Source organism: Odocoileus virginianus, unplaced genomic scaffold, assembly GCF_023699985.2.
Source record: "Odocoileus virginianus isolate 20LAN1187 ecotype Illinois unplaced genomic scaffold, Ovbor_1.2 Unplaced_Contig_5, whole genome shotgun sequence".
NCBI lineage: Eukaryota > Metazoa > Chordata > Mammalia > Artiodactyla > Cervidae > Odocoileus > Odocoileus virginianus.
The window spans coordinates 146,490-161,846 of record NW_027224322.1 but is presented as its reverse complement, the minus strand read 5'-3'; the positions used below and the strand labels follow the sequence as shown (position 1 = coordinate 161,846).

The following is a 15,357-nucleotide window of genomic DNA, read 5'->3' as shown; positions in this document are numbered from 1 at the left end:
AAGTGCCGGGGGACTAGACGGCAGGGCCCCTGTTCTCTGATGGGGCCCCGGGGCCATCTCCTGCGGAGTGACAGACAGCTGAGCAGCTCTGAGGTCAGTTTCCAGGCTCTGAACAGAGGACCCAGGGCGTGGAGGGGATGGAGCAGGGCCGGGGTGTGTGGCACCCACTCTACCCTAAAAACCATCAGGTCCAAGAACAGACAACACTCCAAACAGAGGTTAAAGGTGAATACTCCAACGTAAGAGTGGTACAGACGAACTTATGTACAAAGCAGAAACAGACGCACAGAAGCGGAATACAAACCTTTGGTGACTGGCGGGGACAGCTGGGCAGAGGGATAAACTGAGAGTTTGGGATGGACACACACACACTACCGTCTGTAAAACAGATGACTAATAAGGACCTCCTGTATAGCACAGGGAACTCCACTCAACACTCTGTAATGACCTGTATAAGGAAAAAATCTAACAAAGAATAGATGTATGTGTATGTATAACTGATTCACTTTGTTGTAGAGCAGAAACTGACAGCATATTGTAAATCAACTATACTCTAATAAAAGTTAAAAAAAATAGTTAACTGGGAAAAATACAAAAAAATAAAAAAGTGAATCCTTCCCATTTTTAAATTGTAAAAAACAACACATCTACACACACGGCTGCCTTTCCTTCCCCACCATGCAAAGTTCCCTCCTCCCAGGAAGGCCCGTCAGAGACTTCCAAGATTGTCCTTCAGAACTTGAGGAGGGCAATTCTGATATCATTGAACCATCCTTTTCTAAATTTGGAAGCATCTTCCCCAATCCCATGTTTTAAACTGAGACTGGACTAAAGCATGGAATGCCTTCTGGCTTGCTCGCGGGTTCAGGCATCTGGAGGTTGGGGAGGGGTCTTCTTGGGGGTCAGAGGATGAGGGTCTGAGGGCAGGAGGCAGGGAAGGAAGGGAGGGGACAGGGGCCAGAGAGAGAGAGAGACCCACTCACCACTGGGCTGGCCCGCGCAGAACTGGCTCTGGAGGAGGCGCGGGAGCTGGACTTGAAGTGGCCGCTGAGCTCCGAAGCCTGCCCACCCAGCTGGCCGCAGGACACAGAGGCAGAAACAGAGGAACAGGTCGGCAAGGTCAGCGAGGACGCAGAGACAGAAACAGAGGAACAGGTCAGCGAGGAGGATGAACGCCCGGTTAGCGGCGAGGTCAGCCGGGTGCAGCTCAGGGAGGAAGGAGAGGTTAGTGTGGCCAGCGGTGGCCCCCCAAAAGAAGGCAGTGTTGTCCCAGCTCCCGACCCGCGGCCACTCAGAACACACAACTTAATCATTCTGTCAAAGAACGTGGGGTTCTCGCTTGGTAGGGTGAGGGTCACACACAGCACCTGCTTGGCCGGGGGTGGGGGGACACCCAGTTTCTGCGCAGAGAAGCTTGGATGATGTGGAAGAGGCTGGTGGGGGACTGGGACAGTAAGCTGCCTCCCGGCATGGGACCAGAAAAGGGGCGGGGGGCACGGGCCTGGCTTTGGGGCAACTGAGAAGTCTGCTTCTCTACTATCTCTGCAAGTGGATCCAAAATAAGATCCAGGGCCAATACAAAATCAGCCATGGCTTGTTCAAGTGCCACAGGACCTTCTATCTGGTTGCCTGTATGTGTATCTATGTTGCTGCTGTTTAGTCGCTCAGTCGTGTCCGATTCTTTGTGACCTCGTGGACTATAGCCCGCCAGGCTCCTCTGTCCATGGGATTTTCCAGGCAAGAATACTGGAGCGGGTTGCTATTTCCTTCTCCAGTGTATCTTTCTGGCCCAGGGGTCGAACTCGAGTCTCCTGCACTGCAGGCAAATTCTTGACCACTGAGACATCAGGGAAGCCCGTATGGATTAACGCACATCCATCTTCCCTAAACTTTCTCTCTTCTGGTACAGGAAAACACCAGCAACTCGTTTATCTGGAGGCTCTGCCCTCTTAACTTTGATCTGTATTCACATTTGTTCCAGCCCTAAAACAAGACCTTACCTGCCTCTTAAACAAGGCAGGGTAGGGGGTTGGGGTGAGGGAGGCAGGATTTGAACAGCGTTTAGGACTGCGGGAATCAGCAGACTGAACAGCGGGTCCAAGAGGCCTCCGCTGACTGTCCCCTCCTTGCCCGCCACCCCACCCCCACCCTGAGACCCACAGGCATATCCCAACTGCAGGTTACAAGGAGCCATAGCTTCAGAGGTTCTCCTGATCCTTATCGTAAATACCATTGCTCCGTCTGCCTGTTTTCCATCAGCGTGGAATTCTTGAGGGCAGAGTCTGTGTGTATTTTGTTCCCTGTTGAATCCTTGGCCACCAGAGGCGGCCTGGCACACAGGAGGCACTTGAGAAATACTTGCTGAACGAACCCCTTCAACTTTAGACTGTAAATAGCCTTGATCAAGACGAGCGAGTTCCCCAGGCTGGTTCTGCCTGGACTCACCACTCTGCTGCATAAACACTTCATGTATATTTACATGTAGGTGAAAGATGCTTTCTCAGACGCACAGACACGGCTGCACGTACACGTGTAAGAATCACCGCCGCATACGGCACATACAAGAATTCACCAGTACCACTAGCCTCACCTTTCAGCTTTCCTGTTCAAAATAAAGAAAAACACTTGACATCAGTGCCGTAAAGCAGTATTTTGCCTTTGGGGTTTTCCTCATGTAAAAGTGAGGAAAACTTCCTCATGCAGACAAATCCTATTATATTCTATACCGTTCACATCCTGGTTTATGGTGCAGAGATGTGATGGATTATCGTTAATAAGGCTTCTTTCTGACCCAAGTTTCCCCAACTCCTGAGTCAAAACCTGCTCTCAAATCATCCGAACTGACTCGGTGCGGAAAAGTCAAGTGTAAAGTCTGCATTACGTGGTCCATGCGGCACCTTTGGGGCCGCCTGTGCTTTGGCGTCAGCATGGTTAACTGTGTGCTGATGTAAGGTAGAAAGGTCTGAGTTCAGGGTCCATTTCTAATCAGCCGGGAGACCTTGGGAAAGTTACGTAGCCTGTCACCGGTGGCATCAAGCAGGGCTACTGATCACACGGGTGGGGAGGATTACGCAAGAGAATGCAAGCTGGGCTTTCCCCCTGCTGGCTCTTCCTGATAAAACAATGTGCACGGCTCCCGGACCAGGTGGCATTGGTGGTGATGACCGAAGGTCAGAACGACTTAGAAGGTCATGTCACACAGGGCCAGGAGTCCTCCCTACAACCTACAAACAGCTTACCAATGGTAAGGAAGGTACAGAATAGAAAGGTTTCAAGGGATGGGATGGGGAGGGAGGTGGGGGGTGGTTCAGGATGGGGAACACATGTACACCCATGGCTGATTCATGTCAATGTATGGCAAAAGCCACTACAATACTGTAAAGTAATCAGCCTCCAATTAAAATAAATAAATTAAAAAAAAAACTGTTCTACTTTTAAGAACTAGTCATTAAAAAAACTGCAACCATGATAAGTCATTTATGAACAAGTGGGGTTTCCCAGTTGGCGCCAGTGGTAAAGAACCCTCCGGCCAATGCAGGAGACATAAGAGATGTGAGTTCGATCCCTGGTTCGGGAAGATCCCCTGGAGGAGGCAAGGGGTGGCAAGCCATTCCAGAATTCTTGCCTGGAGAATGCCATGGACAGAAGAGCTGGGCAGACTATGGTGCACAGGGCTGCAAAGAGTCGGACATGACCGAAGTGACTTATGCACGTGCTAAGTTGTTTGGCTGTAAACACACCCTGTGTCTGAGGCAAACTTTCTGGGAGAAGGAAGATGGGGACTTGTCTTTCAAAGGGGGCTCAGGGCTGGTTTATGTGGGCTTGGGGCCAGCCTGGACTCTGAGGTCGGAGCACCACCAGTCAGGATAGAAGAGGCCCCGGAGGCGCAGGGTCCTCACGTCTTTGTATTCGTATTTATCAGCGGCCACAGCTCATATCTGGAGGGAGAACTGGGGAAGCTGCATTCCTGGCCGTGGGGAACTCCGTACCCCCCTGGAGGGCTATTGTGAGGGTGTGAGCGGAGCTGGGGGAGAACGAGAGGTCAGTGAAACTTCCCTCCTGCTCAGCTCGCTGACCGGCACAGAGCTCACTTCTGCAGGATGGTGTCCCAGGGTTCAATTTGTCCCATTTAATCTAGCAAACACGTGCTGTGCCCCTTCTGCGTAGGAATGCAGTGTTAGGTGCAGAAAAATGTCCTTTTATTCTCTTATTTCTCCTGCCTGGAGTGACACCAGCCACAGGAGCCCTATTTTAGGCTTTCTGCTGCAAGGACACGAAGATCTTTCACCTCCTTAAGTCCCTAAAGCCATCCCCCCGGTGGTTCCTCCAGGAGGCTGAAAGCATGAAAGAACCACCACACACAAGAGCAATCTGCAATGCTGATCGCTGCACTCTGAAGGCCAGGAATCAGCTACAAGGAAAGTCCAGCTAAAGAAGTAACATCAAAGAGAATCTATGAGAGGAACATCCCACCAGACAGTAGGAGTTCTGCTTCAGTGTTTCAGAAATCTCCTTCTCTTAAAGAGCTAGGATGCTCTTACTGATGAAAGAAAAGCATTTACTTTGCATTGTATCTGTCAGATAGGCCAGAGTTATTTTATCCAGCATGTATGGTTTGTGAGCTTTTTAAGGGCCTACAAAAATATTTAAGAACTGGGAAGAAGACTCCACTGCATCAAAATTTTATACAGTATAAAAGTGTTCAATGCAACTGTTTAGTTAGATGTCAGCAAAAACTCATGCTACATGGGACTAACAGATACACAGTACTACATCTAAAACAGACGGCTGATAAGGACTTACTGCACAGCAGGGGACTCTGCTCAATACTCTGTAACAACCTATATGGGAAAAGAATCTAAAGAGTGTACCTGTGTGTGTGTGTGTGTGTGTGTGTGGGTGTGTGTGTATTAGATTCCTTTTGCCATACCCCTGAAACTATCACAACATTGTAAATCAACTATGTGGCTGGTGTTTAGTTGCTAAGTCATGTCCGACTCTTTTGTGACCCCCCCATGGACTGTAGCCCACCAGGCTCCTCTGTCCATGGGATTTCTATACCCCAATAAAAAAAATTTTAAAAACCCAAGCTATCTCTATTAGATTTAATATTTATAAAAATTACATTCTGAAGAAAACTGTAAGTTATGCTGGCTTTCTTCACAGGAATTCCTAAATATTCATGATGACTGGAGAAATATAATAAATCATAAAGTTGGATGGTTTAGCCCATCAATTAACTAGTAAAAGTGTTAGTTGCTCAGTTGTGTCCAACTCTTTGTGATCCCATGGACTGTAGCCTGTCAGGCTCCTCTGTCCATGGAATTCTCCAGGCAAGAATACTGGAGTGGGTTGCTATTTCCTTCTCCAGGGGATCTTTCCAATCCAGGGATCGAACCCGAGTCTCCTGCTTTGCAGGCAGATTCTTTACCATCTGAGCCACCAGGGAAGCCCCTAATTAAGTAGGCAATTACTTCCCAAAGCAAGTATTTCCTATGCCATCATATCCCACGTGAGGCCTGAATGCATCTTTCCAGGATTTGAGGAGGAGCCCCGCGAGGCGAGGCAGAAGCTTCTGCCCTGGGGAGGGCTGAGCTGGGGCTCATGCTCAGTTTTAGCTGGTCCTCAGGACAGGCCACCAGCTTCCTCACTTCCATGGGCTGATCTCAATTTTCCATTTTGTCTACCTTTAGCCTTCACTCATTCACTCATCTTTTCCATGCAACAAGTATTTCTTATACAACTACTACACCTTTATCGAGAAAGCCCATCACTTCAAATCCTTCGAAGAGGTGAAAGGACAATAAAATAAGGAGATTCCATATGTGTAATATTCCGAGTCCTTAAATATGTTCATCTTCCTCGACTATCAAGAGGTGAGAATATTTTGTGGCCTGTTGAATTCCCTTTTGTCGTCTTTTATTATTGTAAGATCACTCCAGCTTTGCTGCAGGGAAAGAACGGATGCAACTCACTGAAGGTCAGTCTATCTCCCCTTGACATCAACATACATTGATGAGTGAGGACTCCGGGACTTGGTGATGGACAGGGAAGCCTGGCGTGCTGCAGTCCATGGGGTGGGGTCAAAGAGTCGGACGTGACTGAGCAACTGAACTGACTGACTGAGGACATAAAACTAACCACTAAAGGCTATGTGACTCATGTTATCCATGACCCTTACTAGCATGGAAAACTGGGACGAGATAGTGCTTCCTCCCTATAATTCTGGTTAGTTATCTCCCAGGGATGGAGTTGTGCAGAGTGAGTCACCCCTGGATCATGCAGCAGAAAGCTTGGGAAACACAGAAAGTGCCTTACAGCCTGAGAACAGCAGGCACTGCCCCGCCGAGCCCCACCGAGACTGCTCTCGCCGGACACAGACGCCTGTGAGAGAAACACACTGTCAGGACAAGGTGCCTTCCTTTCCATCGGCCCCAGGCAAACACTGAAACGTAAGCTAGAGAAAAGTGACATGTGCTGGGAACAAGTCCTCAAAACATCATGATGGCAGACATGCATCAAAGGCTCAAAACCACCTCCACAGGCAAAGACGGTGCAGCAAAAAACAGGGTCGTGCAAAAATCTGGGAGAGAGGAGTTTTAGTTGCTGTCAACGGGCATGCAATAGAATTTCCAATAGATCCTTTAATTCGGATTCTGAAAAATATTCCTTGTTAAGTAAAAAATTGTTAATACAGACTTAAAATGAGCAGATAGTTCAAACATTGTGAATTTTATCACGGCATCCTCATACTTGACTCTTAGAAAGTTACTCCAATATGAAGTGACTTTGGAATAAAAACAGCATGGTGATTAGAGCTCAATATTTTATCTTTCTTTGAGAAGTGCTAACTAAAGAACAGAACATTTCATCAACTTGAAAATCCTATGTAATTAATCACTGAGGGCAAACAGCAGTTTACAATACGATAAATGGAACTTAATTTCCCCCATTTTCCCTGGAGGACACAGTGGGTTTGCTGGGCCAGTCAGACATCTAATTCATAAATGTGCAATTGGATGGTAATTCAGAAAGTTATTAACAAGAAGAATACAGTTACTTTAAATACTTAAATTTCCTGCAGGGTATTAATACCTTGTATTTAAAACTGCAAATTTCCCAAAGTAATGTAGAATAGTGGATTCATATCTGTTAAGGATAGCAAAGCAATAAAGAGCTTTGGTTTTGCCCACAGATTAAACGTTGCCAGTAATTTTTTCCTGCCTAACCATCTTATGCAGACACGTGTCTTCCCCAGCTATTGCCATCTGTCAGAGATGTAAACCCCAGATCTGGGCAGCGAGGGCTGCACGTGTAAGCTCCGAGTAAAGGGGTGATTCACGCTCAGAAGGCAGGCAAACAGGTCAGTCCGAGGCACTCAAAGCAGGTGCTCGGTGGGGGAGGGGCGCGCATGCGCGGTGAGGGCGCGGAGTGGGGGCGGGGTCGCGGGGCGGGGGCGGGGTTGGGGGGTCGGGTTAGGCGGGACGGGGTAGGGGGTTTGCGGAGAGGCTAAGGGGGCGGCAGAAGGGACGGGGCGGAGGGAACACGCACCCGGTTACTCCCCGCCGGCCGGGCAGCGCTGTACAGGTAGGAGGGCTGGAGGATGAAAGCAAATGGCAGGTTTTTAAACCCGTGAAAAAACAGCAACAGGTAACAGTGACAAGGTCGTCACGATGTTTCCAGTGATCATCACAGCCAAGCAACTGTACAACCGTCAGAAGGAAGAGGGTCCAGGGAGGTACCCTGCTCTCAGTAAATCTGACAGAGGGAAGTCCGCATTTACAAGGAAAATAAATTTCTGGCTTTAAAAATAGTAAACTTTCCCCAGAACGTTGGAAACTATGGCTATTTTCTCGTCATTTCTTTTCAGGCATTCCTGGAAGAAAGGGTCAGGGAAGGAGACAGATGGTGACAAGGTCAACAGCACCCACAAGAGCCCCAACCCCGCAACTCAAAAGTCCCAGGTGAAGAAAGCGGGTAGGAGCGTTTGATGCACAGATGTCCCTGGAGGAGGAGCGGTGTGGCGGGAAGAACCTGCTTCTTTGTGTCGGAGGATCCGTGTGACCGTCTCCAAGATACAGGAGGAGCTGTGAGGCTCTCAGCTGCTCAGGGGTTGGGTGGGGGCACGTCCTCGTCACAGGGGAGCCCACGCCTGCCTGTCGCTGGGACACACAGGCGGCATGCTGCTGTGGCCTGGGCCTCGGCTCAGAAGAGCATGCTGACCCGTTCGCAGGCAGACTCTGCCCGGGAGAGCCCGGGGCTCGGGGCCCAGTGGGTCAGTGGAGGTGCAGGACTGGGGAGGGACCCCTCAGGGCACATGGGGCTGCGAGGACGGGCAGCTCAACCTCCGAGACGTGATCCGCTCCTGGGGCCCGGACTCCGACTTCCTCCCAGAGCACCGGCCTCCTGTACCTGGGGCTGAAAACGCCAAGCACCTCGCAGGCCTTGTACAAACAGGAAACAGGGCGGGGAGCCAGCCAGAGAAATACGGCCGCTCTCCCCACTGTCCCGGACGGAGGAGTCCGGTTATGCACAGAAACCTTCCAAATTGCTTCCTGGACACATTTACAAGAGCAAAATGTTTTTTTTAAAAAAAAACAAAGGAAACCCCAAATGGGGCACAATTGCTGGAAAAGGAGGAGAGACCCAAGAGACCAATTTTTTGGACTAGAGCTCTTGAAAATATACATTCAGTAGATCCTCCTTTTTCCTAAGCTTCTTTTAAAAAAAGAAATGTAAGGTCTTAAATTATTTTTGATAATGTTTTAAATGGTTTGAGAAAAGTCTTCAGCAGTTAGGCCAGTGGAAACACACTACTAAGCTTGGCTCCTTGGACGTCACGTGCAAGAGGTTGAAGCGTCCGTGTCCATTCACTCAGACTTAAAGTCACAACAGAGGGAGAAGAGGGAAGAGGGAGGTAAAAAGCAGAACAGACCCGGTTTCCATTCTGGGCAGATTTGGGAGCCAGGCCACGACTGCGAAGCCCGAGGTCTGAGCAGGAAAGCCCCTGGAATCAGAGAAAACGGGCTGGAGGTGGGGAGAAAGCTTACAGCTTCATTTAATCTCAAAGGCACCATCAAGGCACACCAAATCGGCTTCCGCAACAACATCGGGAAAGGACATGCACTTGGGGGGCAAGAGAGAGAGGCGGGAAGGACACAGAGACAGTTCAGTGAAGTGACAAAACTGTGACCCGGGACCAAATCAGGCCTTGGAGTCTACGCACAGGCAGAGGCAGAGCTCATCACTGAACTGACAGCAAGGCCCTAGGGGCTCTGAAGGTCTTTTTAATGCAAATTCTAGTATTTAACATTTGGTGGGAAAAACTCAAAATCAACAGTTTACAGAGATGGTAATCTCCCTTCTATGGGGCCAGTTGGAGAAGATCTGCAGCTTGGGAGTCCTTGGCTAGGTATGAACATGCTACATGTGCTCAGGGCTCACAGAAGATATGATTGACTCAGTGGTACAATTCTGAGGCCAGCAGTCTGTACAACATTTCCGGGGAATATTACTAGATAGATGAATAGTTTCTATCCAAAGTGTTCTATCCACACGGAAGGATCCTTGACGAGGGTGCCAGCTGATCCCCACCTCAGCAGCATCTCCTGACGGTACAAAGCCTGGGCAGTGCTTGAAGGGGATGAAGTGATGCTGTTGAAACAGCCTGATGGTCCCTAAGATATTCCAGTGGGCCTTGGGGATCCCATAACTGGAGCTTGCCATCCATGTGCCTTGAAGAAACTACCCTAGAATGACCTGAAGGGCAGATGAGTGGAATTCTGGGGTGGGCAGGTAGAAAGTTTCTAACATTTAACATGAATCCGAAAACTGTTTCAGAGGTTGAGAGAATGCCCTGTGTAGAAGCCACCCTGTCAACCCGTCAGGGTCACAGAAAGAGCCCAAGGCCTCCACCTGACACTGCACGGTCATGTCCAGGGCTTGCTTCTGGCAAGTCTAAGACGAGACAGGGTCTTCAGAAGGGAAGACAGTATCATAGTACTGAAGACAGTACTGCACGCAGCGTGATTCCTGCCCATCATTAGCGTAAAATCAAATCAAAGCAGCCAGTGTGTTTGCAGGAATAGCTAATGGCCGCTGCAGAGCCCAGGAATTACCAGGAAGCCTCCGGGGGTGGTGAGTAACATGTGGTCTCAGGCAGCTTCACGGTGGGGACACAGGGCCTTCGGGAAGTTCTGATGTTTTGGGTTTTGAACGGGCCAGCTCTACTTTTTATACGAGTAAGTGTGTTGGTCAGTCGTGTCTGACTCTTTGTGATCCTATGGACTTTAGCCCACCAGGCTCCTTTGTCCATGAAATTCTCTAGGCAAGTATACTGAGTGGGTTGCCATTTCCTTCTCTAGAAGATCTTCCTGACTCAGGGTTTGAACCCGGGTCTCCCACACTGCAGGCAGATTCTTTACCATTTGAGCCAGCAGGGAAGCCCCTTATATGAGTAAACCTTTTATTTATTTTTGGACAGCTCTACTTTTGACCTTAATACTTTGGATGTGGGTTATTTCAACTGAATTTAAAGGAGTCAGATATATGCTGAACTTTGGTGACTAAATCACATCCGAGTATTAGATTTCTTTCATTGTCTTCTATGTTAGAGAAAGTATTTAAGCTTGGAAAATGTGGAGGAAGTTAAGTTTTCTGAATGACAAAGTGCTCTTTTCCGCAGCAAAATCTCCCACTGGATTAAGAAAATGCCCCCAATACACAAAAAATTAATGGTGTCAAACCCCACCAGTCCTTGGGTATTAACAGTTGATCCTGTACTCAGTCGGAATTCACCTCCTCGGGGAAGGAGGGGACGGATATTCATCATTACAGGGGGCTGGGGGGCAGCAGTGGGGGACTGGGAAGTGGGCAAGTTGACGGGGTGATGGAGGAGCTGGAACCCCTGCCTCCCTCACAGCAGGAGCAGAAAGTGGGAAGGGCTGAGGACAGGGGTGAGGACCACGGTTAGAATACTGTGGCTCTGCCAGGTTAGTTTCTATTTATTTTTCCCCTCCCCATGTATTCTTTAAGAGTCAGTTGACATCCTTGTGTTATGACACTTCCTGGCAAAATTAAGTTTCCGCTCCAGTGTATCCCATACAGGGATCTGTCCTCTGTTCTAGAAGTAAATGCTTTCAGAGGACCTAACGCGCCTGCCTGTCTCTGTGATTGTCCCACTTAAGCTAGTCCCCTAATGTTTGCTGAGTGAACACGAGCCTTACTCATCAGGGCTCTTCAATAATTGAGAAATATGTGCCTATCAAGGTTGATTGTGTTCTTAAAGTATGGGAAGGAATGCTCCTGTGTAGACATTTGGATTGGATTTTCATTTCAAGTCTAGTCTGTTCCTGTAAAATTACCCCATGTATGCATTTACCCTGCAAGGTCAGTCTGCTTTCAAGAACTCTCAAGGAAAGAGTTTCAAGGCTTTCTTCTTTTTTTCCCCTTTGATTAAGTCTAACTACTAAATATCCACCTATTTTCTTTCACTGTACCTCGCCTGACACCACAATGTGTATTCCAACATTCAAATCTGAAATCAAACGCAACGTAGTGGGGTAAATCTGAACTAAAGATATCATGTTAGTTACTGCTCCTAAATGGACCTTAACAGTTATGCGAATGAAACTTCATAGAACAGACATTAAGAGAGAAAGAGAGCTGAGTTTACACATGCAAGAGCACATGCTACAAAACCTGCAACTTCTGAAGTGAGGATGGGAAAGATTTAAGGGGAAACCAACCAAGGTGTCCTCTCTGGATGATGACAAAGTGGAGAATCGGCTATCACCGCTGTAGCTGGAATTCTGAGCAGCAAAGAAGACAGTGTAAGTGATGAGTGCTTTCTCACTCCCCACAAAGCACCACCGGTCCCGGTTAAAAGGCGACTATGCGATCACAGAGCTGGACCCGTGTTAGTACTCCAGGAATGGCAGGCAGCTAGAGAACAGATGTGCTCCACGACAGCAGAAACCCTTAACCATCAGGGGCCTAAGCTTTGTTCTACATTCCAGTGTTTATGTCTCAGTGATGTCATGTGATGATTTAACTATCACCATTATTGTTTCACTATTTATATTTAAATGTACCCGTTTATTATTACTTGTAACTACTAACTACATCTCATGGTGGACCGTCTATAACCTCAGTCTAGACTTCCCATACTATTGGGTTGGCCAAAAAGCTCACTTGGGTTTTTCTGTCAGATGCTACCAACTTTTTGGCCAACCCAATGCACTTCTTCGTCAGTAACTGACACTCCACTTATTGCAGTTTTCACTCTCTGCTCAGCTCAGAGCATCTGAAGGCTACAGCTCAGCTCTAAAGCTCCAGGGAGGCGAGTGGAGCCTGAGGGACGCGGCACCCTCCTGCAGCTGAGAACCAGCCACAGAAGGCTGGGCCCTGCTGTCCCCCTGTGGGGTCTCAACACACACTTTATAGAGATAAGATCCCACCAAGACTGTGGCTGGGGAGGTGGTGTGTGTGAAGGTTACAATGCACGCACGCAAGTTTGACTACTTCAGTCATGTCAGACTCTTGGCGACCCCACAGACTGCAGCCTGCCAGGCTCCTCTGTCCATGGGATTCTCCAGGCAAGAATGCTGGAGTGGGTTGCTGTGCCTTCCTCCAGGGGACCTTCCTGACCCAGGGATCGAACCCATGTCTCTTACATCTCCTGCATTGCAGGTGGGTTCTTTACCACTAGTGCCACCTGGGAAGCCCAAGATGCTGCTTTAGATGTAGGCTATTTGGTATTTGGGTCATTCTACCTCCTGATTACTTATTAAATCAATTTTATATCCAATTTTGCTCTGCACTGAACAGTTTGATGGTCAAATTCTTTTCTATTTAATTTCCAGAGGCATTACTTAACTTAATCATGAAAGCACAAGGCGCACCTTTATTGTTTCAATATAAAAATCAAAGATTAAAATGTGTGGATATATATAATATAGAGCTTGATGCCACCTGGGCATCACAAACATGCTGCCAACTACACGTTTGGAACGCTCTAGAGAAGACTGTGATACTGGGTGGAAGTTGGACTAAGAAACTTCTAAAGTAACTTCCAACTCTAAACTATGAATCTTTGTGATCAACACAGTGGAATAACGCCTCTAGGGTGGTAAGTTACTGACTAGTCAGTTTAACCCCAACAAGCAGTCAGGGCCGTCAGAGTTCTCATCCTGTGATGTCCGCCCTAGACAGCCTGCAGGGACGCTGAGCACAGGAAGCAAAATTGTCAACATCCCACGAAAACAGAAGGGCTGCAACCTGCTTCTGTCCCTTGAGTGCTGTATCACCTAAAAGGAAAACAGAGCTCGAGACAGTCCAAGGCTGTCAGTGCAAAAAGCAACATAAACAGGAAGACAGAGCCTTTAAAGTGGGAGGATCCTTTAGCTTGGAATGGGAAAAACTTAGATGAGACAGAAATGTATGCAATCCTTAATAGGGAGGAGGCAGGCAGTAAAACCTGATCAACTAGTTTCAGAAAGCTAAGAGGGTGCTGAGTTACCCCTTTGGAACCTGAAAATATGATTTTAAAAAGTATATATAATATTTCTTAATAAAATATAACTAAGATAAATGAAAAGAAATACTATTTTACACAACTAGTAAAATTTATTGTTGTTAATTCACTTTAGTCGTGTCCGATTCTTTGTGATCCTATGGACCGTAGCCCACCAGGCTCCTCTGTCCATAGGATTCTCCAGGCAAGAATACTGAAGTGGGTTGCCATGCCCTCCTCCAGGGGGTCTTCCTGACCCAGGGATTGAACCCGAGTCTCTTATGTCTCCTGTATTGGCAGGTGGGTTCTTTACCACTAGTGTCACCTGGGAAGCCGAAAAAGTCCCTTGGACTGCAAGGAGATCCAACCAGTCCATCCTAAAGGAGATCAATCCTGAGTGTTCATTGGAAGGACTGATGTTGAAGCTGAAACTCCAATACTTTGGTCACCTGATGTGAAGAGCTGACTCATTTGAAAAGACTCTGATGCTGGGAAAGATTGAGGGCAGGAGGAGAAGGGGACAACAGAGGATGAGATGGTTGGATGGCATCACTGACTCAATGGACATGAGTTTGAGTAAACTCCGGGAGTTGGTGATGGACAGGGAGGCCTGGCGTGCTGTGGTTCATGGGGTCGCAAAGAGTCGGACATGATTGAATGACTGAACTGAACTGAACAAGAAAATTAATGAAGTCAAGAAAAACAGGAAGATTTTAGATAATGTATAAGAGATGTGCAGCAGGTCAGGAAAACTAAATTCAAATGTGCCCAATTTAACCACCTGAGATCCCCAACGACCTCCGTGACAAATCCTAAGGCCTCCCCCACTTCTTTCTGCCTGCTCTGCTCGTTTCCTTTCTTCTCTCTCTCCACGTACAGCCTTTCTCTGCTTCTCTCCTGCTTCCCACCCCAGAGCTGTGAGCACTGCAAGCATCAGTGTTTAGCAAAACACAGGCTCTAGTACTTGTGTCTTTGAAGTTACAAAGGATCAACGTGGAGAATTGTGAAAATGTCGAATTTAAGTGTATTCGAGAGCTGAATATATTCATATGCACATTATACACATACACCCAGGGCAATAAAATAAAGAGAGAGCTAATATTTAATCGACCTTTTAGTACCTAAGAGATTCCTTTCAACATTGATCTCTTAAACTAACATTTAGAATGTTAGAAGACAAACAGTCTAAGACTGGTAATCAGTTGCAAAACATTAGCTTTCATTCTGTCATGCGCACACACAAAAAAAGGGAACTAGTGTAACACAGAAAAGAACCAAAGAAGCTATTAGCAGTCTTTTAAAAAAAGCTTTGCAGCAACCTGTTTGAGTCTTGTGTCATGCACGTTTACTATACGAACCCTGCCAGATCTTCTACTCAGGGACTGTGATCCATATAAGTCTCCATCATACCCATTTGTCTGTGTCAAGGAAGAAAAGGAGAGAAGCTGGCATCAGTACACAAAGGAAGAGACAGGGACAGATTGGCGAGGAAGAGTTAGCCCGGTGCAGACTGAGTTTCTGGAGTGGAGCGGATGGGCACGCCCAGCAGAGCCCGGGGCCCAGCAGGCTGCCCACCGGCTCCACGCTTCCGAGCGGCTCCTCTGCGGCTCAGGAGACGCCAGCCCTGTTCGGGAGTCAGAGCTGTCCTCTTAGGGTCAGTGGAGACTACAGGGCACTCACTCAGGGATGGGAAGCAATGCCACGTCTTGGTGGACTGAGGCGCACCGGCGGGACGCACTCGCGTTCCAGTTTTGTGGGGGTACTGCGGGGATCCCAGCCTTCGAGAAGCCGGAATGCCAGCCAAGACGGCTGACACCTCCGTCTGAGTCAACTAGTTTTCAGCT

General features: G+C 48.0%; 1 protein-coding gene across 29 annotated transcripts in view; it reads right to left on the bottom strand.

Moving 5' to 3' along the window:
* Window positions 1-15,357, bottom strand: part of LRRFIP1 (LRR binding FLII interacting protein 1) — a 161,647-nt gene that overhangs the window by 38,793 nt on the left and 107,497 nt on the right. For 9 of the 29 annotated variants that reach the window (XM_070463752.1, XM_070463728.1, XM_070463730.1 and 6 more), the window contains 5 exons: window positions 14,872-14,931; window positions 11,748-11,810; window positions 7,552-7,596; window positions 6,319-6,384; window positions 984-1,073 (listed from right to left, as the gene is read on the bottom strand). The exons of 11 other annotated variants lie outside the window; for them this stretch is intronic. In XM_070463752.1, the coding sequence (XP_070319853.1) occupies window positions 984-1,073; window positions 6,319-6,384; window positions 7,552-7,596; window positions 11,748-11,810; window positions 14,872-14,931 (324 nt within the window). The remainder of the gene's footprint in view (window positions 1-983; window positions 1,074-6,318; window positions 6,385-7,551; window positions 7,597-11,747; window positions 11,811-14,871; window positions 14,932-15,357) is intronic. 9 more of the 29 variants (XM_070463740.1, XM_070463744.1, XM_070463745.1 and 6 more) reach the window with 4 other exon arrangements.